The sequence below is a fragment of the Netta rufina genome (genome assembly GCF_964035555.1).
Source record: "Netta rufina genome assembly, chromosome: 1".
In the NCBI taxonomy this organism is placed as follows: Eukaryota; Metazoa; Chordata; class Aves; order Anseriformes; family Anatidae; genus Netta; species Netta rufina.
In genome coordinates this window covers 17185003-17204802 of record NC_140123.1, presented here as the reverse complement: position 1 = coordinate 17204802, position 19800 = coordinate 17185003, and the positions used below count along the sequence as shown (strand labels likewise).

Here is a 19800-nt window from a genome sequence, read left to right as displayed (position 1 = left end):
TACGTACTTGTTACTAAATCTTCATATTTACTTAAGGAAATAACATATACTTAAATACTATTTTTGTTTACACATGCCAAACTTCTGCTTATCACATTGTCGGTCTTATATGACATTTCTGTCTGATAAGATGAAACAGGAATTTGTGGACTTAAGAACCAATATGCTGCAATACCTTTCTTTTTTATGGTCTGAGAATTTAGTTTGTATGTGATGCTGTTGCTATAAAAACAAGCTATTGAGTCTTTTTCTTCCTTTCCTACAGATGCTTCACATGCTTACAGTGGCTTATTTGTGCTATGGTTATATGACTATTTCAAAATGTAGGTAGCAATTTGAAATACCAGATTGCATCTTCAAACCTTCTTCTAAAGTTGTATTTTTGAGATATGTGGCTTGCTGATATTTCCTTGTTACTGGACACACCACAAGCTGCTGTGCATTGCACAGTATTGGTCCTGTGGCTGGCTGTACGGCCATCTCAGAGATACTCTAAGAAAATAAGTACTGAGAGCAAACAAAAATTATTGAATGCAGGGTTGATTGGAGGCGTTCAATGTAAAGAGGAGATGAATAAGAAGATAAGGTTAGTTATTCTGAGTAATGAGCAGTTTAGATAAAATATTCTTTTTCATAATATAAGAACAAAAAATTGAATTTAGAGGGCAACCAATTTTATATCTATAAGACAAAATTACATTTTTACATAACATGCTATTAATCAATGTCACTCTAACTGGGGAAAAAAGAGACAAAACAATTAGTAGTTATATATATCTAATCCTTTTGTAATAATGAATGTTTTCACTTATTAATTAGAAGCTATTCTTTTTTGAAGCTATTCTATTTATTTTTTGAGTCTCATGCTATCTACATAAACCTAGCACTACCTGGTGAAGATACTCTTGTTGGTACTTTGTTGCTGTGTTACAGCCCATATTAGGTTTTCTAATCACCTCCCCTCTGTTAAATGCAGGGTGTTGATTATGGTACATTAACTTTCTGATCTTGTAAAAACTTTTTTTTTTTTTCAATCTTCTTTCACTATTAGCCTAATCCCTTTTGAAGTTGTAACAGTGATGGCTATTACTATATTTACTGGGTCTTTCTTGAAATACTAAGTTTCTGACCTAAGCTGAACCTTTTGCTTTTTTTTTTTTTTCTTTTTTCTGCCATTATACACATTATTCAGTGGCAGACCCCGAAGCATCTAGATGCTTAGATGCTTTGAAACTTACCTTTCATGGGCGCTCAAGGTAGTGAGTACAGTGGTGAGACCTGCTCTTCCAAATGGTTAGCGCTGAAGGAGGCAGGCTGTTCATCCTGAATGGGGTTGACTCTTCCTTCTGGTAACTCAAGTGTAAGTGCAACCACAGAACTGAGTAAGAGGTAATTGAAATGGGAGAAGAAAACACCTCGAGAGGAAAAGAGACAGAGGATGGAAGATAGGTCTTCTGCTATGTCCAGCCCGCTGATTAGTGCCACGTGTCTCCTTGACACTTAGACCAGTAGAGGAATAAGAGAGCAATGGATTCAAAACATTTCCATTTGCCATAGACTGTAAGAGAAAGGAAACAGAAAGGAAAGGAAAAAAAATATTCTTAATCCAGCACCTAATTCGTTTGAGATCAGAGCTAGTGTTTAGTTGTTGTGGTTTGTCCTTGCTGAAGACTGTCACCAAGCTTTGTTTTTTCCTTCATTACTTCATGTTTGCTTAGGTACTCGGATGTCTGTTCCTGCACATGTGCTGGCAGAGCCTTTTTATTTCCTTCTGCAGGATTATGGAACAGACACAATCTCTGGAGAGTTCAAAAATCTTTCTCAGAACTGAATTTTATTTATGTATTTAATTTAAGCATTTATCTTTTGAAAGCAGACGTGTCTGCTCTGTTTTGTTCAGTTGTGTTAATCGCTCTATAGCATTTTGTATGTTTGGTGAGAACTACTGTGTACTTTGCATATTTAATTGGCCTGAAGCAGGAATTTATGTTCCTTCACTAATGACAACAAATGAGTCCAGTCTAGTTCAGTGAATTCAGACAATCCTTGCTTTTTTAGGACTTTGAATAATATTTGTGTAAGAGTCATCACAGGGTTCAAGGATAGTGACTGAGCCTCTTCGCCACTTTCAATTTTAACATATAATAATAATATGTATCATATTTAATTACATTATTATGTAATTTAATCACATTATTACTATAACCAGTATCACCATTATAGTAATATCAGAAAAATATTTAGTAATATCATCAATTTTGTATTTATAGCATAAAACGTTTATTTAATAGAAGTAGTTAATTTGGCAGCTCGAGAAGGTTCAAAGTAAGCTTTGCAATGCTGTGTAATGCCATGCCACTGTGTGAAGAAATAAATCCATATTCCAGATAATAAAAGCAAGTTAAAACAGAAGCAGAATCCAGACTCTCTGGAATCTCTGTTTAAAGCACAAGAAGATAATTGGTGCCTCTTCTCTGAAAGATAGTACAGTTCTAGGGAATATTTGTAAGGTCTTATGGGTGATTTCAGAGATTATTAGTAGGAAGAAAGTCATTACTCTATTCTTGTACTATGCTGAATGGATATTACCAGGTACTGTGTCATATAGTCATAGGAATGCAAACCTATAGAGTTGTTTTAGAAACAACAACCGATAAAATGAGGAGAGAGGCGTGATAATTCCTCTTATATGTGAGGTTTTATGGTGCATTTCTGAATTAATTGCGGTCCCTGACAGTAGTTCAGCAGATAAATGAGAGTTCTGAGTGCTCTCTTTTGGTTAGATGGGTAACCACATAGCTTTAAGTCCTTCAGAAAAGTCTAATAGTGCTGCGGTCATGACCTCTCCTTGAAGAGGCTTTTCCTGAATATACCACACTTGCTTAAGTGACTTATACTTGTGTGAGTTTGTCCATTGCAAACCTTAAATACATTGCAATTCCCAGAATCAGCCTTTGGCACATTTTAAAATATTTATGTTGTACTCGTCACGCTATACTATTTTTGTTTGGTGGACTATTTAAATGACAGGATGTGTACTGAAGAGTATGGATGTTATCTATTGGAATTGTTTTTCGGAATCTGAGAGAATCATTTTTCATGGCAGCTTTCTTGAAAACCTTTTACTGACATTTTACTTTGAAGATGATTCCTAAGTTCTATTCCATGATTTACTAAAATAAAATAAAAAATGTGGAATAGCAACATCTTAAATTTAGAATGCAAATAATTTATTTTTATCATTTTTGATATTGCAGTAACTGCTTGATCATCTCTTATTTTTCTGTCAGAAAGCTTTCTGATTCTGGTGTGTTTAGAAATAGTTTTAGTGTTTATTTTTAGGGAGATCCTCTTCAATATTAACTTTTGCCTTACTTTTTTTTTTTTTTTTTTTTTAAATTTACAATAAACTTTCCAAATTTATGCAGTTTGTAGTTCAGTTATATTTTATATTTAGATAGGATTTTGGCTACTGAAGGGTGTTTTTACCTCTACTAACTGCTTTAATCTTCTGAATAACCATGCCTGGCATATTTGATCTGTTGGATTCATCTTGGTTCATAGTATGCAATTACTCTTAGTCTTTCACATGACTACACATTAGCCTTTGTGCTGTCCAAAATTATTTTATCCTTTTATCTGCTTATTTTAAATTCCCTTTGATGGACGACTTCTTTTTTTTTTTGTACTTTCTCTTCTAAAGTTAAAGATTACTCTATTTTGTGCCTTTTTCTATTCTTCTGGAATATTAAATCTAAATATGGTTATTCTTGTGTGTCTTGTGCCAGGACTCTGTGGACAAAACAAACAAAAACCCTGATTTCTGTAGGGTACTGGCTCAGAGTATGTGTTACGTCTGTTTATCCTCTGCAGCATTTCATGTGTGAACAGGAGCCTGCTGAAGTCTATAGCCCTGCTGCCTTCATCTCTAGCTCCATTGTACACATCTGGGGTTGTTAGCAGTTTTCTAGCCTTTCTTGTTTTTTAAAACCAAACCAAACATGATGATGATTCCACATTCTTCTTAGGTAATCGTACTGTTGTTGTTTTACACTCTTTAATGTTAGAAGAACCTTTCTGCTACCTAACTTGCATTTCTTCTGCGATTTAAAACCCTTTTATTTTCCTCTTTTTATTCATCATGCAGTTCATTTGCCAAAACCTTTTGAGTTTTTGCAGCTTACTAGCATATTCTTAATTATGTCTAATTTTTTCTTTCAACTTTTTAAAAAATATTTTTTTTCTAGGCCTTTAGTCATTCTTGTGTGTCTCTAGTGTCTCTCCTGTTAAATTTGCATTTTTCTGGAAGTGTAGTGCCCCAAATGGGGCAGAAGGCCATCTGAAGTCTTGCATGTGGAAAAATGGAAGTGTTCCCACTTCTGCCTGTTCTTCTGCCTGTATGTTACTGTGACAGCAGGCAGAAATCAGAAAAAAAACCAGAATGCAACTGTTGTTAGTAGCTTGTCTTCAGGAGCATGTAACATCTGTTTTTCTGAGATGTAGCATACCTTGTAAACCTTCATTCTGGGAAAATAATCGCTGCTGAAATGGCTTCCTTTTTGACATGGCAGCATTTTAAAATTTGTAGTGAAGACACGTAAATCTTGAGGTAGGTGTTCTCAGAAGGAATTAGATGCTTGTAAGTTGAAGAATCTGTTTATCATTCTGTGCAATTCCTCAGCAAACCAACATTGGTGTTGTAATGTCTGTTGTTTTTCATGGTTAATCTTTCTGAAAAGTCGTTTATATAATGAGGTGAAAGCTTAGAGACTGGGAATGGAAATGATGCAGCCATTCTTTACGGAAAATTTTCGTCCCTTTTCTTGACAATGTAAAGATGTGGGGAGAGAGGGACTTAAGATAAGCATCTTTTTTAGAAACTCCATAGCAACATCTGCTGAAGGCAACAGGACCCATCACAATTCTCAGGTAATAATCTAACAAGCAACCATTTCTGAAGAGTCCTCTTCACATGAAATCCCTAGTCAGGTGTATCTTTCTACTCACCTGCCTCATGTTACTTGCATCCCCTTTTGCATATGGATTTGACTTGCCCTTATGGGAGAGCTGCTTGTCCCTGCTTGGCCAGGTGGGTTTGTCAGGTTTAGGACAGTACGTTTTTTTCCTTTAGAAATGTCATTTTCATTTCAGACTAGTAAACCAATCTCTGGGTTTTGAATGTTCGCTGCAATGTCAGCTGTTACATTTTCAGCTTCCAAACCTGTAGAGTTACCCAAGTCTTTAAAGAACTAAGGCATTTGCTGTATGTTTCCTATGATATGTTATGTTATTTCTCTGTCTTTGCTTTCCCTATTTGCAGTGCATAATTTTTTACAGTTATTCCCTTCCTACTTTTTAATACTGCTCTTTTTATGATTTTTCCTGTACCTGGTTATCTTGCAGTAAGGGTAAAATTAGTCGGCGTGTGCATTAGGGGTAAAATTTAGCCAGCACATGCATCTCTCTTGTCTTTTTCTACCATTTCAAATGAAATTTTGTGGTTATTTCACTCAAGTGTTTCAGATTGGTGAGTTTCTTGTTGTCAAGCAAAGTGTTCCTCACAAAATTTCCCTCCTAATCCTGTTTTTTAGAACTTATTTTTTTCTTTGACTTTCCATTCTTCAGTTCTTTCAACTGTTAAAATTATTTCTGCTACCACAGGGCTGAGCTGTGCTAAGTCATAGGCCATTTAAGCATTACAGTACTCACAGATGTCTCCCTGTTTTCTTGACACACAGAAAGAAATGACAAATGCCCTAGCAACTTGCACTGGTTACCTGTTTGTCATTATGCCCAGAGTACTCCACTTGCATTTATATCCCATTTAAGCTGTGTGTACGTCCTGCTTCTTTTACACCCTCATCCTTTGTCTTTGCGCATCTGATACTGAGTGTTTTGTTGCTGTTATGTTTTCAAAGTAATGCTGATTTTGTGCAGGGATGATAACTAGTTCTTACGTCTGTCTGAACAGCCCAGTGATGGTGTGAAAACACAGCGTACTCCTGCCTTGGTTGCCTGTCTCAAACCTGCCTATTATCAGGCAGGTTTGAACTTCACAGTATGGGAAGTGCAGGACACAGCCTTTTTTCCCTGTTTCAGTGAATCACCTCTTCTCCCCCTACCCTCTCCCAGGAGAGAGCAAATACCTTCTGTTCTGAAAAAGGAACAACCGAGGCAGATAATCTGGCTGATACAGGGATCAAGTGGTGGTGCATGCAACATGCCTCCCTGAATACTCTTACTGGAGCCAGACCAGTGTTGGACGTCTTGGTTTGCTCTGCAAAAATGAGATTTGCCTTTGATACAGAAGAGAGTTTTGGTTTACTTAGACAGTTTTTTGTTCTGTAACTTCTAGCTTTGTGTCACTTTTCCTGAAAAATATGATTAGGCCATCAGAGTCAGCACACTTCAGTATCTACAGAACTTTTAGACTTGATTGGGGTTTCTGGGACAGGCTTTCATTAGGCAAGGATGGCAGATGTAAAGCAGGCACGTCAGTTGTTTGGTGGAAAATAGCTTCAAATTGAGATTAATAAAGTTGTTTATAAGACTTGACAAAAGCTGTCCTAATATCACCAGATTTAGTGATGTCCTCCTTTTTGCTCTAATTTAATCATCTGACTTACCTAAACATCTTTGTTTTTTAGAGTAATCAAGAAGCTCTCAGGCTTTCTTTTAATTTTTTTTTTTTAATTCTTAAACTTTCCATGAAGTTGAATACTTATTTTTCTGGTGAACAATTCTCACCTTTTCTCTTTTTGTTTATATGTGCAAATATGTCTCTGTCTATTATCTTTATTTGAATCTGATGCACCCCTATGTAGTGGGAAAGTTTTGGAGGGAGCTGGGCTGACCTGGCTCTTGACAGGACGTTCATTGTGCAGCTCAGCTGTAAAGATGGTAACTTCCATCCCAAATGAGGACCTGGGTGGTTGGAGATAAATTCATAAACTGATAAAGAAGGTTTTGCAGTTACACTAGTTGATGAAGGTATGAGAAGACTGAGGGCTGAGTTCATAAAAGGGGTGATGTGAAGCAGTACCTCGCCCTCCTGTGCTTTCCTTCTAGGTAGCTGGCTGTGGTAGCGTAAGCTAGGACTGAGTACCTGGACATGGAATTTGCAATAGCTGAAGTGCAGGGAAGTATTTAAGAAGCCATTTGGGAAATGAATACGTTCGTTCATCTCCCTGGTATTGTGTCAACAGGACTGGGATCCATAGAGGGCCTTCATCACTGGGCTATGTGATAATCCTTACTTTTCAGGTGCACTGATAAATTCTGTCTGGTCAAGTGAGTCCTTCATGTCTTTTCTTCAGTCTTGCTTCTTCCAGGCCTCTTCTATTTCCTCTACTCCCTGCTTGGTGGGCAGAGAAATCATGGGAGGTGGATTTGCAATTTCTTGAGCTGCCCTGAAGTTAAATCTCCCACATAAATGAATGATTTTCCTTCAGAATATTTTCACCAAAAGACATGTTTTTCTGCATGGAATCTGTCTTGCAGCCTTTTTTGAGCAATTCAAGTGTTAATGAGTGCTGGACGTGAACTAAGCCAACCAGGGATAAAACTTAAGGATAAAGGTGCTTAGTCTAGGCATTCTGATTGGGTTTGGATGTAGAATAGATTTAAGCCATCCATCTCTGGCAAAATGGAAGAGGTTTTGAGAATGCATGGAGGAATAACTCAATACAACTCTGGAACTCTACTGATAGATCTACAGGCCTGTAAACTCTTAGGTGCTGAAGGGTAAACTGGGATTTTGGGGATTACACTTTTCTGTCCAAGCTAAGATGACCTCATTTGTAGGTAATTCCTTGAGGCAGATGTTTGCTTCTGACCTTAAAGTCTGAATATGTCCAATATAATAAGGAATTATATTATCTGGCAAAAAAATAAAGGGGTCTCCCGTGTGTTCATATGAATGATAGAGACTTCACCTGTAGCTGGCTGACAGAATGAGCTGAAACCAGGCAATTGGCATCTTGTTTCATGGATTCTGATACAGTAAAACCAACATCATCAGTAGTTTTGGAATTAACCTGATAGTAAGGACCACTCTGTAAAATTCTCTTTCTTGCAGTGCCAGTTGTGTAGGAAATGAGTCTGATCTAATGGAATGTGTTCAAAAGCCATAGCCAAAGTTTTCACCAGCTATTCAGTATTATCTATTGAAGTATTCAGAAGCATAGTATTTCTTCTGGGGATGAACCTTTATGACAAAGAACAAGAAATACAAGCTTGGTTCTTTTTGGAAATTTATGTTCGCTCTGGACTTGCGTAGTTGGATATGTGTTCAATCTCCTGTCCCTTCTTAATGTGGAAAAGAACTTGTGTAATGTAATGCTACTTGCTTTGAATTATAACAAACATGCAACATGTAAAGAATCTGTTCTTTTATCTTTAGAGCTTTAAATGTTTTAAATAATCTTTTAAATAAATGCTTTTATTCAGTGTGAGATTAGGTGCTGCTTTTGTTTTTGTCTGTAACCTCTGTTTTAAAATACATCTTCTGACACAGGCTTCAAGCCGTCAAGACGATGAGCAAGTGATCCTTGTCAGAACAGATCAAAGTGGAAGGGCATGGCCTGTGACTGCATCAGCTGAACCACAGGAGCCTAGAGGAGGACGGAGAAAGAGACAGATGGTAAGTTTTACAGAAGTGAGTGCTAAGGAGTGAAATTCAGAAATGATTTTGTAAATTTACTTTTATGGTGCATGAATTAATGTGTGTGACTTATCAGACTGTCGATAGGTAGTTAAAAAGTGCTCTTCAGAAGATGATTGTAATTAAGTGTTAGAGAACATATTAAGCATATATTAAGTTTATTTTCAGACTTATGTTGACCTCTGGACTGTTTTAGGGCTTATTTAAACATACAGTCAAGGAAAAGTAAGTCTTTTCTCAAATTATCAGTCTCTTAGCAAAGCAGTTTATACTGCATAAAGTTTATCTGAACTGAATATTTCTAAAATATCTGTGGGTAATTTCACTTTTCTTCTGATCAAAAGTACTGCTGCTGATAATATGACCCAACTTTTACAGCAAAGTCTTTTGGGGAACATGGAGAAGCTTGGAGGCTGGAGGAACATTTTATTCTTCTAATGTTTGTTTGCAGCAATAAATAAACTAGTGTTTTGAACTTGGGGCTGGAGGAGCAAACAATACCTTACATTTCTAGTACATGCTTGATTAGTACAACAGATCAGTTTGTAATAGCGTTGTGGAGGAGTAAAAAGAACAAGAGGTGAGGTATTGGTTGTCATCTTCCTGTTCTTTCTATGTTGGAAAAACGCCACCTCTGTTACGTTAATTACCATACCCTACGATTTTGCAGTTGTGTACTCTTAAGATGGCAGAGGTACCACATTTACTAAGTTTTCAATAATGTGTTTGATTGCTTTTTCTTTTCTTTCCTTTTTTTTTTTTTTTTCCTTCTTTCCTGGCTTAACTGTCTTAGTTGGAGAATTAAAAAAAAACTTCTGTAAATAATGGAGATTACTTTTTGGAATATTCCATCATTGTGAACTGATCAACCATTTTAGTGAATTACTATGCGACTTGAATTGGTAGTGTTGGAGCTCTGACAGCCTAAGGATATAAGAGAGATAGTGATTGTGAAACAAGGCAATATTTTTATTTAGGCCTACTGAAACAATTGAAGGAATAGGAAATGCTCATTGCTCCTTTCCTTAGGTCAAATGAAGCAGCAAGCCCTGTTGTTTCAGATGTGCTTAGCTTGATCCTCTGTTCTTTAAACTTGCTGAAATTATCAGGGTCTGAATTCCATTCTAGATCTTTCTCACTAGGTTTTTATTGTATTCAATATGTTTGTTTCCAGGTCACTACTCATGTAGATAAAGAAAGAGTAAGGTACTTTCCGGATGATGACAGTATGAACCTGCAGGATTTAGTCAAAAATGAGAAGACAAGAACAGCAGAGGATCAAAATGCACTGTTCATGCGTATGGCATCAAAGGTAAGGTGTGATGTGTATGGGTTTCTGATTCTGCATTTTATTATAAGGAAAATCAAAAGAATAAGAGGCAATGACTCTCACTGTGCTAGGTATGGTGCTTTTTGGTGAGAATTCTGATTGTCTTGAATAATGTTCAAGTCTGTTGGATGATTTTACTGACATCAAAGAGACAGAAACATGCATGCAGGAAATATGGTGCATTCAGCTCCTTCATGAACTGATTGTGCTGTTTTTCTGCCTATAGATTTTCATGCTATAAATGCGTTCTTCTTAGCTTACCCCTGAAGTTTCTAAAATTTATATGAATACACAAAAGATACTTTCCATATTTGTTGATTCCAAGTTTCTTTGCTTCAAACTGGAAAGATTCTTATTGTGTGTTCAGTTACCCTTTTTCATTTTTTGTATTTTTGACGTTGTACTAAGTAACTTTTAATGCAAGGACTGGATTGTATGCAGGGAAGCATAGCAAACTTGAACGGAGATCAAAGGCTTCTATGATATTTAGTTTTCTAAGTCTTCAAAGGGAAAATTCTGGTAATTTTTCTTTGTATTTTTTTTTCATGTAAATGTATTTTTTTCTGTTCAACTTTGAAATACAAATTTTCTAAGTTTCTGATGACTGAGACACTTCATGTAAGAGCACCCCTACCAGTGATTCACTCGCATTTATTCTAGACTGTGACTGCTTAGGTGAAAGTATAAAAGCAGGTCACATTTCTAATGATGCATCCTCTGTGCGCTTTTCTGGCCATTACCAATTTGAAAAAAAAATAATTCCATAGCTGGTATTTCTCTCTGCTTTTGGTTTATGGATTGTTAAGGTAATTGGGGATTGGACTGAATATCCCCTTTTACTTCCTTTCAGTGACTTCTAATCTCATTCTATTATCTGTACCAACTGCTAAAAGCTATGGGCTATAATTATTTGATTTGAAGAAAACAAAAAAAAAAAATGAACCCTGTGTGCATGGCATCTTTGGTTGCAATCTTCTACCTGCAGGCAGTCCCTCAAAGATCTAAGTTACCTGCATTATAAGGTTTTCTGGGATAGTGTTGAAATTCAATCCAGGTAGAAATGGCCTGGCTTCGGTATGTGTAAAAATTCTACTCAAAAGATCATGAACCTTGGCAACTGAACTACTGAATACTTATAGAGGAAAATGTAATATAGTGTTTATCTTCTAAAAAGAAGCAATTACAAAAAAAAAATGCAGTATCTATGTACTGGAAAAAGAATACATAAAGAGAAAATGCTTGCAGGCTGTTGGGAATCTCTAGTACTAAGTGCTGACTGCAAATGTATGCTACTGACAAAAACATTCTAAGGGAGAGAACACCTTCCACAAATGGGATAAAACTTTATTATATAAATAAATCCAAGGATGAGTGAACAGAAGAATAAAGAACTTTTGGAGGGTAAAAGAAAAATCAAATCCAAAACTTAACAGTTATTTAAAAGTGCTTGACATGTCCAAGTAAGGAGAATGGAACAGAACCCGAGCCTAGCAGCCTGAAAGTAGGTTTTGATAAAAAAGACTGAAAATTGATCTAGAGAGAATTATATTGAGTAGATGTTTTGTTTTCTAAAACAATAAAATCAGGAATTAAGCTCACTGGAAGAAGCCTGCAGGAATGTTGTGTTGCTAAAAACTGATAATGATATCAATAAAGCATTTAGGAAAGATGAGTGCTTGACAGAACTAATGAAGTATTTGCATTTGAGGAGTGAGTAAGGGAATTGGGGTTGTTTAGCTTGGAGATCAGGAGGCTGAGGTGAGATCTTATTGCTCTCTACAGCTACCTGAAAGGAAGCTGCAGTGAGGAGCATGTCCGTCTCTGTTCTCAGGTGACAAGTGACACGACATGAGGAAATGGTCTCAAGTTATGCCAGGGAAATTAGATTGGATATTAGGAAGAATTTCTTCATGGAGAGGGTTGTTACGCATCGGAACAAGCTGCTCAGGGAAGCGGTGGAGTCCCCATTCCTGGGGGTATTTGAGACATGACATTAAGGGCCATGGTTTAGTGATGGGACTTGGTAGGTCAGGTTGATGGTTGGACTTGATGATCTTGAAAGTCTTTTCAACCTAAGTTATTCAGTGGTTCTAGTATTAACTATAAATGAGGTCAGAGAGATTCCTATGCATGAGCTATTATTTATGGAGAATAAATGATGAACTGTCTCAACAGTGTCAGTGAAATAAAAGTTAGCTTCAGTTTATAAAAATCCATCATTTTAAATCCAAACTTGAATTTGAGATGAATAATAACAAACACTAAAACCAAATGGTCCCTGCTTAAGTAGTATGGAAACTCACGAGCTGGTGAGTGCAACCGTTATTTATCCATGCTGCTGGGGAACAGAGTACAGCAAGTATAATGGCAATCTGAAAAGAAAATAGAAGACAGGAATAAATGGTTAGTTTTTATTATAAAAGGAGTTTACTAATAGATTCTTCGGGAGTCTCTTCTGCTTAACAGGTACATAAACCATCTGGAGGAAAGTATAACCTGACGATTTGTTACTGTTACATAACTATTCAGGACTGTCAAAACCAGAGCTCACTGTAAAGAATGGTAGAATTTCAAAACAAAAAGCTGGGATTCTTCTAACATTATAAAACCTGTATAAAACTGATTCTCAAGATTCATTTTGGAGAGTCACTGGAGACAAGTACGTATTCTGGTGGTGTGAGCCATCTGTTCAATTTTGAATGGCTGCTAAAGGATTTTTTTGGCTATAAAAGGAATTAAGAGAATTAGCTCAGACACAGGAAATTGTGTTGCAGACCTCTAAAATAAGGAGAAAGAGATCCGATCGTAGGTATCCAGGCAGTAAATTCAGAAGAATGCCAGGTTTGCATTCTTAACACAAAATGGTGCTAATCGTGAAGCTGAGTGAAACTAAACTGTGCATGTACCACATTGCTACAGAAGCATGACTATAGGATACAAAAAAAAGTTGAAAATTGAGTTGTTTTTTTTTTTTTACTGACAGTTTTATAATACAAAATATATGTGAAGTATTCAGTTTTTATTACTATTAGCTTTAAGTAACATGTCTGTAGTTTCTTCTGCCCTCGTCTGTGAGTAGTACTGAGTAAGTTGTTCAATTTTCCCAAATTCATGCTTAAAACTTATGTAATCCTTTCATTTCATCAGTAGATGCATGTGGGTGTATGGAGACTGGTTTCTAGAACATTACTTCAATAGAAATTACCTTTTATTTGTGTGCAGAAATTCTACTAAGGCATTTTTTTCCTCTTTGATTGTTTTACAAAAAGCAAGTGAGAAAGATTGTTGCTCATCAGACCATTTAAATTTTGCCCATAAACTAATTTCATTTCAAAATCTCTGCAATAATCTGTAACATGAACTTAAACATATAAGACAATTATTTATAAGTACAAAAGTACATTAGTAATGCTGGCCTTCCTTCACTTACGGATTTAGTAAAGAGATATGCTGGTATTATAGATTAGCAAACAGGGCATTTACACATTGCCTTTCCTTGGTTCTGAAGTCTGTAAAATGGAAAATTGCTTTCAGCCTTATCATTTTCACTTGCTGTGCAAGCCTGCCTGTTGTACATATTTGCATTTCCATCACCATAAAGCAAAATAAGTCTGCAAGCACTTTACAAGCTAAACTAAAAAATGCAGGATGTTGCTGCTGCTTCTACTATTATGTAATAAACGTTTTTCTTCTTTCTTTACCTGGTGAAGCCCTTCTAGTGCAGCATTTAATACACCTGATAAAACTCTTACAAAGCTCTTGTGCACTGTTGCTTTTTACATTTACTTAATGATCTAAGCATGTGAGTGGTGTGCTGTAGAAACATTAACACAAAAACCTGAGACAGATAGTTTCAAGCATCTTATCCTGTGTTCCACTAGGTTTCAGTTTAATACAGTAGACAGCTTTCTGTGTATATTGTGTGGATGCAAAATTAAAGCTGTTCCTGTGCGTGGAACTGAATCAACAGCTGCGAGAGCTAGATTACAGAAGAAAACTTGGGAAAAAGAGGAACTGTGTGGATGCAGCTCATAGTAAATGACTGCATAAGTGTTTCGTGTTCGTTAAGAATTAGGTTAGAAGTACCAGGTGTGTTACAAATGGAGACTTATGCAGGACAGCCCTTTTTTATGACTTCGAGGCATAGACAGGGATAACTGTAAAGTTAAATGCTAAAACTGTAAAGTTAAAATTCTAACAGTCTGTGGCTGAAGGTATTTTGTTTGGCTTACATTAAATTCAGTTGACTTTTACATAAAATGTTATCTGTCCTGGTAACTATTTGAAGCAAAATGAGCAATTTTCATTTCAAATAACAGAAACAGCAAGGAGTGTGGCCCCTAACCCTTGAACAATCCTCTGTTGTTTGCTTCTTGCTTAACTTTCTGCTGCTCCAAGGTGGTCCCGAGCTACCTTGCTCACAGCATGATTTGTAATGTTCTCCTGTCAGTGACATAGGACTTAAAAAGACTGTGCACTGATATGTTAAAATCCTTTGATGCTATGTGTTTAGTGTATGATTTCACTGGGAAGATCGGTTTGGGAAATGCCTATGTGTTGAATTATTTGTGGAATAAAACCTACAAAATCAGTTTCTTTTGTTGTAGGGAGGTTGGAGCTATAATAATAAAATTAACATGATAAAACTTTATCTTGATATGGCTTGAACAAATGCAGTTTGAGGTCAGAAAGGCTTTTTTTCTGAGGTGATTTTGTTCTAAACAATAAGTGTTAAATGTTGACTAAATTTAAATGTGGTGAGATGTGTTCTTATGTCACTCAGGTTTATATCCCCCAAAAAATAGTTTATTCTTTTTTGCAGCTTCCCAAAATATATGATGAGTACAACATTCCATAGATATTAACTCTGTCATTTAAGGTTGAAGACGTCAGTGTTGCCATGACAATTTAAAATCAAAATGGTACATTTTATACAATCTATATACGTTTTTTCACAGATTTTCCAAGCAGATTTACTTTTATTAGCTTATATGGAAGTAACTTTAAATATGATTGTGTTAGAGAGAAAACAGAAGCAGCAGAAGTTCAGCACATAAATAAAAAATAGAACAAGAAAATAAGCTGAAAATCCACCTGAAAAAAATGCAGGAATATTTTGTTACCATGCTAACTGCATTTAATGGAATTTCCTGTTTCATCCCCAAATTTCAGAGGAAATCTGAAGAGGAAAAGGTACACTCGGTGTATTATGTAGGTGGAATGCCCATTGATTAGGAGTTTTGTCTCTTGAGGTTAACTTCAATGACGATATTAAATTCTTCAGTAGGGCTTTCTTTCCATAGGATGTACCCAGAGAGCAAGTGATAGCAGCGGAGGGAGAGATAAGAGATGCAGCATGCTTCAGATTGAATATGGAGGCAGCCAGCACTGTATAAGACTCCAGGGGTTTTACTGTAGCAATAAGAAAAACAGAATCAGTGTAAAATTAAACTGAGAGTCAGTTCCAGTGATCTGAACAAGTGTTGGCAGAAAAATGAGGCTGACTCTGGAGTGTGTTGAATACAGATCTACAAAAGTTACTTTCAGAAGCGGCCCTATGCCAAGGTGCCTAATGGCTTCAGTAATGTTAACGCTGGAAAAATAAAAATAAAAATAACAAAAAAAATATGAAATGAATATTATATAATTACTTACACAATGTGATAATTAACATGAATAATAAGGATATGCTACGGATTTCATCAGCAAATACAACATTGTAACTTTTCCATCTCAAATTATTCTCATTTATGCACAGTCAGATGCTAATCCTTTCTTGAATTCCTCTGCTGAATGGTTAGAGATCTTTTTTTCTTTTTTTTTGGGTGTCTGCCACATTTGCACATTTGCACTGTAGTAAAGCTGTCTAAATGGGAGCTCAAAGGATGCTTTTTGTGCGCTCTTGAAAGACGTTTGGATGTCTTCCCTGACTATTGCTAAATGTTTGTATATTGCAGACCTTTGTTGGCCAGGACAAGCAAAATTCTGATGCCGTCTCTGTTGGTTAAACCAAAGCTGCAGCCTGGTTTTGGAAAACAGATCCCCATCAGATGGGTGGTAGAAACTTGACTGTTGCATGCCGTGAGGTGTAGGATGCTGTGGTGCTAAGCATACTGAAGCTGCCTGTTTATTCTCTGGTTAATTGTTGCTTGCCAAAGGCGAAGTTGAAAAATAGAGGGCACATATGAAAGAAGGATGTGTCAGATGAGCCCAGAACTAAAAAGTGAAATGGGAAAGAGAAGGCAAGGAACTGAGAAGATGCTGCCTTGGATGTGGGTGTTGAGTCAGCTGTTGTTATTGTCCAGTGTCTGGTAGGAACTATGACTTCAGGTACATCATCTTTATAGATGTCTGAACTTCTTATGTAAACTTTGGGCTGTTCAGAGATGTAAGTAAGACATCCAAACTTAGAAGTGATACATAGGTGACTGCCTATTTTGCTGTGCAGCACCTGATATACAGTGTGCGTAGCAACAAGCGTGGCCAGGGAACTAACTGCACAACTTCCAGAATGCAGTTCCTTCCACGTCTAACAGGTGTGATACCTCACCTGATGCAGCACAGGGGCTTTCCAGCAACTCTAATACAGCAGCACAGTTTCTTCTTTGGATTTGTACTAGCTCTCTCTTTTGTACTAAAGAAGATATTTATGAAATAAATCAGTTTTTATTCCTTGCTTCCCTTCTAGCATATTTTGAGAACTCTCTTGTTGTTCTTTCAATTCCCTAGTACCTTGTTCAGAGAGATTTCATTATAACTAAATCATGCAATTGGCAAAACATACTGGACACCTTATTGGAAAAGCAAGAGTATAAATTTTTGGAAGGAGAATTTCCATTTTCTTCCTGAATAACTTATTTGAAAAGAAAAGCTAATATTTAGAGTAGTAATTGAAGAGTACTATCTAGTTTGGTGTAACAGCAGCTGCATTTTGTTGCATTTCAGTGCTGACACGTGGGTGCTTGGCATCTGTAGCACTTGAGGGAAGATGATATTTAAGGATTGATGCCCTCAGAGGCCTTTTAACTGCTACTGACAAAGAATGTGTTAATGATGTTCATTGCTACTATTCCAGTATTGCAGAGTCTTGCAGACTTTTTTTTTTTTTTTTTTATAAAGGCAGCAAAAACATTGCTGAATAGATTAACTGACATAAACTTGTAGTATATCTTATTTCAGTAGGAATACACAGTTCTTGCTGGATAATATTTGTGCTTGTCTTTAGGTTTCTGAACTTGCTGAAGTATTTTCAGGTATGTTGTAGGGACATTGTGATAATAGGGAATTTGCAAAGAAAATGTTATTCCTTTCATGACGGTTGTTTTTAAAAGCAAATGTATGTCCCATTTTAACATTATTTTAAAGTCATCCAAAGGATGTGAAAAACATGACGAGAAACAAAGATTCAGGGACAGGCTGACCATCTGTAACTGGGTCTCTTTGTCTCAAAACGGCAGTATAATGGCAGTGTACATTGGTGTGCTAGATTTATTACTTGAATAAAGGTCTTGTAAACTTGTTAAATGTGTGAAAATGGGGAAAAAATAATAGGCCCTTATTTTTCCAGTTCCCCCTTGCCTGTTCTTCAGCAAGGGAAAGTATATATAGTGCTTGAGGAGCGTACACCTGCATGGTTGTTATTAGTGGCTAGGCTTTTTTATTGCACAAGCAAGTTGAAATAACTTTCTTCTTAGATCTTGTTTATTTCAAGCACTTATTTAATGTCTGAAACTGGGGTGTTGGTTTCTTGAACTGCCTTACAGTCTTTTGTGTCTTCTGTTATTGCAGTGGGATCTGTAGTGATATTTCAGTGTGTGCCCTGGAAGCTGGGACGGCCAACCATACCCAGGGGTGCAGCAGGTCCAGCACTGCCAGCTGGGAGAGGGAAGGGATTGTCCTGCTCTGCTCTGTGCTGGTGGGGCCTCACCTCGAGTACTGTGTGTAGTTCTGGGCAACACAATATAAGAAAGACATAAAACTATTAAGAGAGTTACTCTACTAAAGGAGAGCTACAAAGATGGCGAAGGGTCTAGAGAGCAAGATGTAGGAGCAGCTTCTGAGGCCCCTTGGTTTGCTCAGCCCAGAGCAGAGCAGGCTGAGGGGAGGCCTCATGGCGGCCTGCAGCTCCCTCACGAGGGGAGTGGAGGGGCAGGCGCTGAGCTCTGCTCTCTGGGGACAGTGACAGGACCCGAGGGAACGGCATGGAGCTGGGACAGGGGAGGGTCAGGCTGGGGGTTAGGGAAAGGTTCTGCACCCAGAGGGTGGTCGGGCACTGGGACAGACTGCCCAGGGCAGTGGTCATGGCACCAAGCCTGCTGGAGTTCAAGAAGCGTTTGGACATTGTCTCAGACACACAAAAAGTCTGACTTTTTGGGTGGTCCTTTGGGGACCCAGGAGTTGGACTTGATGATCTTTGTGTGGGTCCCTTACAACTTGGGATATTCTATGATTCAGTATCTTGTTTGTTGCTAGAAGTGATCCAAACCTGATCTGTGCATACTCTTTATATCCCTTTCCTGTGGCTTCTATTGCCGAAATGCTGAATTGCTACCTACCTTTGTATTGTTCCCTTATTACTCTGAAGTAGTCTTGTGTCTATGCTATTGAGTTCCTTGACTTTGCTTAATCCAATTCTGTTGAACAAAATGTCACATCTTAAACCAGAATTGTATTTTCCAGATTTAGTTTTATAATTTTTATTATTCAATTCAGTTAAAATATCAGTTGGAAGGTGGCTCTTAATATATAACCGTATAACTTTATCTGTTTAGTATTATATAATTAACTCAGTTGTTTGGTACTGAAAGTACTGAGCCTTTTCAAAAGAAATTGTTGATCTGTTTTAGGGAACTTCATTCAGTATTCAGGAAAAGTAAGAGCTGTTGTCTGTGTTTTGGGGTGGAAAACTACCTACCTACCCTCCAAAATAGTGTTCCCCCCTCCCTTTTTTTTTTCTTTTTGTCTTATGTTATCTAAACAGACTACTCCTGGGATATACATAGGATTTTCTTTTATTAGGAAAACTTTTCACTTATGGCAGTTGGTTTTAATATTGCTGTTGTCTTAAATGGTGGCTACATTTGAACATTAAACAAGGCAGACCACTCCGAGCACCATATGTTCTTTGTATAAGAAAATTGAATGAAGCAGGCAAATTATGTGAAATAAATCGCACATATATAAATCAACAGTCCATCGTGACAGGATTTTTGTAGGTTACAAAGGAGATGGTTCCAGAGGGTCTGTAACTCAGAGGGTTAGTTTGCTGAATCATTGTTATTTAGCTTTATAGTCTAGATATCAAACATTTAACTTAATGTTGTTCGATTGGATTTAATAACTGTTTCTGTAATGAAATGAAATGCCTGTAACCAAAATATCTGAGAGACTGTATTTGAAGAGAAGCCCCTTAGATCAGACCTCAGCAAGTAATAAAACTGTAACGACACCCTTGACGCTAGACCTTTTTGAATCTTTTGAATGTTCACAATATGTATCTGTAGGTTCAGGAGCCCTTTATACCCAAAGGAAGAGATATTTAGCAAGTTGACTACAAAGAATTTTTTTTGTGTATGCGCACTAGATATTAATATTTTACTTCAAAATATCAAATGTAAAGTCTTTAATTTTCAAACCTGCTCTTTGTGGGAAAACATACAACTTTATTGTCTCTGCAGGCAGAATAAGCTTCAGCTAGTCTAAGTATATCTAGTGAACAACGTCATTCATGTCAATGTTATTTTCCGTGCGAGGACAGTACTTCAGGTCTTGAAAAGGAAGAGAAAATGGATGTACAGGTCTTCAGTTA

At 36.9% G+C, this 19800-nt stretch overlaps 1 protein-coding gene across 1 annotated transcript in view; it reads left to right on the top strand.

Annotated features, from left to right (window-relative positions):
- The window catches only part of CWF19L2 (CWF19 like cell cycle control factor 2), a 67738-nt gene that overhangs the window by 35421 nt on the left and 12517 nt on the right, over nt 1-19800 (top strand). The window contains exons 11-12 of the mRNA XM_084307036.1: nt 8516-8641; nt 9837-9974. Coding sequence (XP_084163162.1) covers nt 8516-8641; nt 9837-9974 — 264 coding nt within the window. The remainder of the gene's footprint in view (nt 1-8515; nt 8642-9836; nt 9975-19800) is intronic.